This window comes from Sprattus sprattus (genome assembly GCF_963457725.1).
Source record: "Sprattus sprattus genome assembly, chromosome: 3".
In the NCBI taxonomy this organism is placed as follows: Eukaryota; Metazoa; Chordata; class Actinopteri; order Clupeiformes; family Clupeidae; genus Sprattus; species Sprattus sprattus.
Window position 1 is genome coordinate 49,526,634 of NC_137922.1, and position 2,500 is coordinate 49,529,133.

Sequence of the window (2,500 nt, forward strand, 5' to 3'; positions counted from 1 at the left end):
TGATGCGGATGTGGCTCTGATTAGGGCCGCATCAGGGCCGTAGGAGCCGAGTACTATCCGAGTCTTCTTAGTTCCACCCCTTTGCTAGAAAAGGCAAACCTGGTACGCAAATATAAGTAACACTGTGTCACACACAACACATTCCCCAAAAGAAACAAAACCGAAATGCTGAAACTTGATCCAGAACATAGGAGACAAAGCACTGTGGTCAAACATTAAACATGACATCACTTAAAAATGAGAAAAGCCATAAGAAATAATACAAATAATAATAAAAAAAAAATATCATACAAATAGAAAACATAAGGAAGAAGTGGTGAAGCTCATATATGCTGAAGAACACTTCCTAACCTTTACTGCATGAATAGATTCACCTCAAGTCCTCCAAACCTGGCCCTACTAGCACTGTATCAGCCACAGACCACTGTTGAACTGCTAACTGTTAGCATATAAGCATCCCCGTATTACAGACAGCTAAGTATAATAAAACAGGCCTCATAGCCTTGTGTGGGTGCTTTGCTGCCTTCTGCTGTCTGATTCTGGTAGTGCTACTGAATGTGCTGTGGCAAAGACTGGTCCTCGAGATAACAGCAAAAATTCCTCACTGTATCATGAGTTCACAGGGAATGCTCTAACCAAAACCTCAAGGTCTTACAGCTGGAATTCACACAACCAGAATGCCCGACCCCCCCCACCCCCACCCCCTGATAGATAGATCTGACCATAAGAGACTGAGGGAGTTAGTGGTTGCGTAAACCTAAACCTGTCTGATGCAGTGGTGACATGAGTAAGGTCTGTGATATGTGAACACAAGTCGCAAGTAAACAAAAAAAAGCCTCAAACTAATCTATTTAAAGGCAAAGCTCAGTGAATGCAAACATCAATCAAGTTTCAAAATGAAAATACAAAAGAAAACACAAACCTAAATATGTGAGAAAAAAAACAAAACAAAAAAAGATTCATTTTTTTCTTCTTCTTCCCGAGCAGAATGGCATGAGTTGAAAGAGGATATTTCTCAGGATATTTTGGTTGAGAGGAGTGTCATGCAGGTCGCCAAGGAGATAGAGGCGCCTCCCATCCCGGCATCCGCTTGCCTGATTGGGTGTGAGTGCGAAGTGGGCGGGGTGCCGGTGAATACTCCTCCTACTCTAGTTTGACTCCTGGCTTCTCTGTGTTGAGGAGGTGCAGACTGTCATCAATCAGGAAGCTGTGGGAACAGGAAAGACGGGAAGAGAGGGGAGAAGATCAAGTAGTCAATCAACCAATCAATCAAATTTCAAAACATAACAAAAAAATACCTCACATACTCAAATTCTACACACACACACACACACACACACACACACACACACACACACACACACACATACACACACACATACACACACACACACACACACTGACCTGTAGAAGGCATCGATGGTGTGGTACACACACACACACACACACACACACACACACACACACACACACTGACCTGTAGAAGGCATCGATGGTGTGGTACACACACACACACACACACACACACACACACTCACACACACACACACACACACACACACACACACACACACTGACCTGTAGAAGAGGAAGTGGACGGGCACGGTGCTGAGGTGCCAGACGGCGTGAGCGTCCAGCACCCAGAAGAACGGGGGGAAGTCCAGCAGTTCCAGCAGGGCCAGGCCGTGCAGCAGCATCACCACCAGGCCGCACTTCCACCAGTACGGCAGCGTGCGCCTGTTCTGCCAACACCAGCACAACCACCACAGCAGGTTCACCATACCTACAGGACAGGGGGGGGGAGGGAGAGGGAGAGGAGGGAGAGAGAGAGAGAGAGAGAGACACAGAGTGAAACGGATGGAGAGGAGAGAAAGAAATGGGGGCAGGGAGATACAGGGAGAGATAGAAAGAGAGAGAGAAAAAGAAAGGAGAGAGAAAAATAAAGGAGAGAGAGAACAAATGTATGAGATACCATCACAAACATCACAGTCACCACAGTAGGTTCACCATACCTGCACGACACCCCCCATGCAGACACAGAGGCAGCAGGAGGGAGGTGACAGGGTTACGGGGTCACGGGGTGCTTGTGTTGTGTTTAATGTGTTTGAGTGACTGTATGTGTGTGTGTGTTTGTGTGTGTGTGTGTGTGTGTGTGTGTGTGTGTGTGTGTGTTTTCTTACCGATGGTGGTGTTGGCTGCCATGTTGTACCCGTAGTCGAAGCTGATGAAGGTGAGATAGGAAACGTGGGAGGTGAACACCAGGATGAGCAGCGCCCCCACCATACTGGAAACCCCTGGCCTACGCAAGCCCAGCGTCCTACAGGAGCACACACACACACACACACACCACACACACACACACACACAGACACACAGACACACACACACACACACACACACAACCAGCGCTCAAGATAACCATAATGCCTGACATTCAACACTTAGTAAGGGCAAGAAAGAAGGCTAGGGTCTTGTCTTTTTGAGACAAGATGGGCCCCTC

General features: G+C 47.4%; 1 protein-coding gene across 1 annotated transcript in view; it reads right to left on the reverse strand.

The window, feature by feature from the left end:
- Positions 1-727: 727 nt before the first annotated feature.
- Positions 728-2,500, reverse strand: part of pgap3 (post-GPI attachment to proteins phospholipase 3) — a 6,257-nt gene continuing 4,484 nt past the window's right edge. Inside the window, exons 6-8 of the mRNA XM_080834483.1 lie at positions 2,181-2,317; positions 1,579-1,783; positions 728-1,207 (exon numbers count right to left, since the gene is read on the reverse strand). Of these exons, the coding sequence (XP_080690609.1) occupies positions 1,144-1,207; positions 1,579-1,783; positions 2,181-2,317 (406 nt within the window). The 3' untranslated portion in view covers positions 728-1,143. The remainder of the gene's footprint in view (positions 1,208-1,578; positions 1,784-2,180; positions 2,318-2,500) is intronic.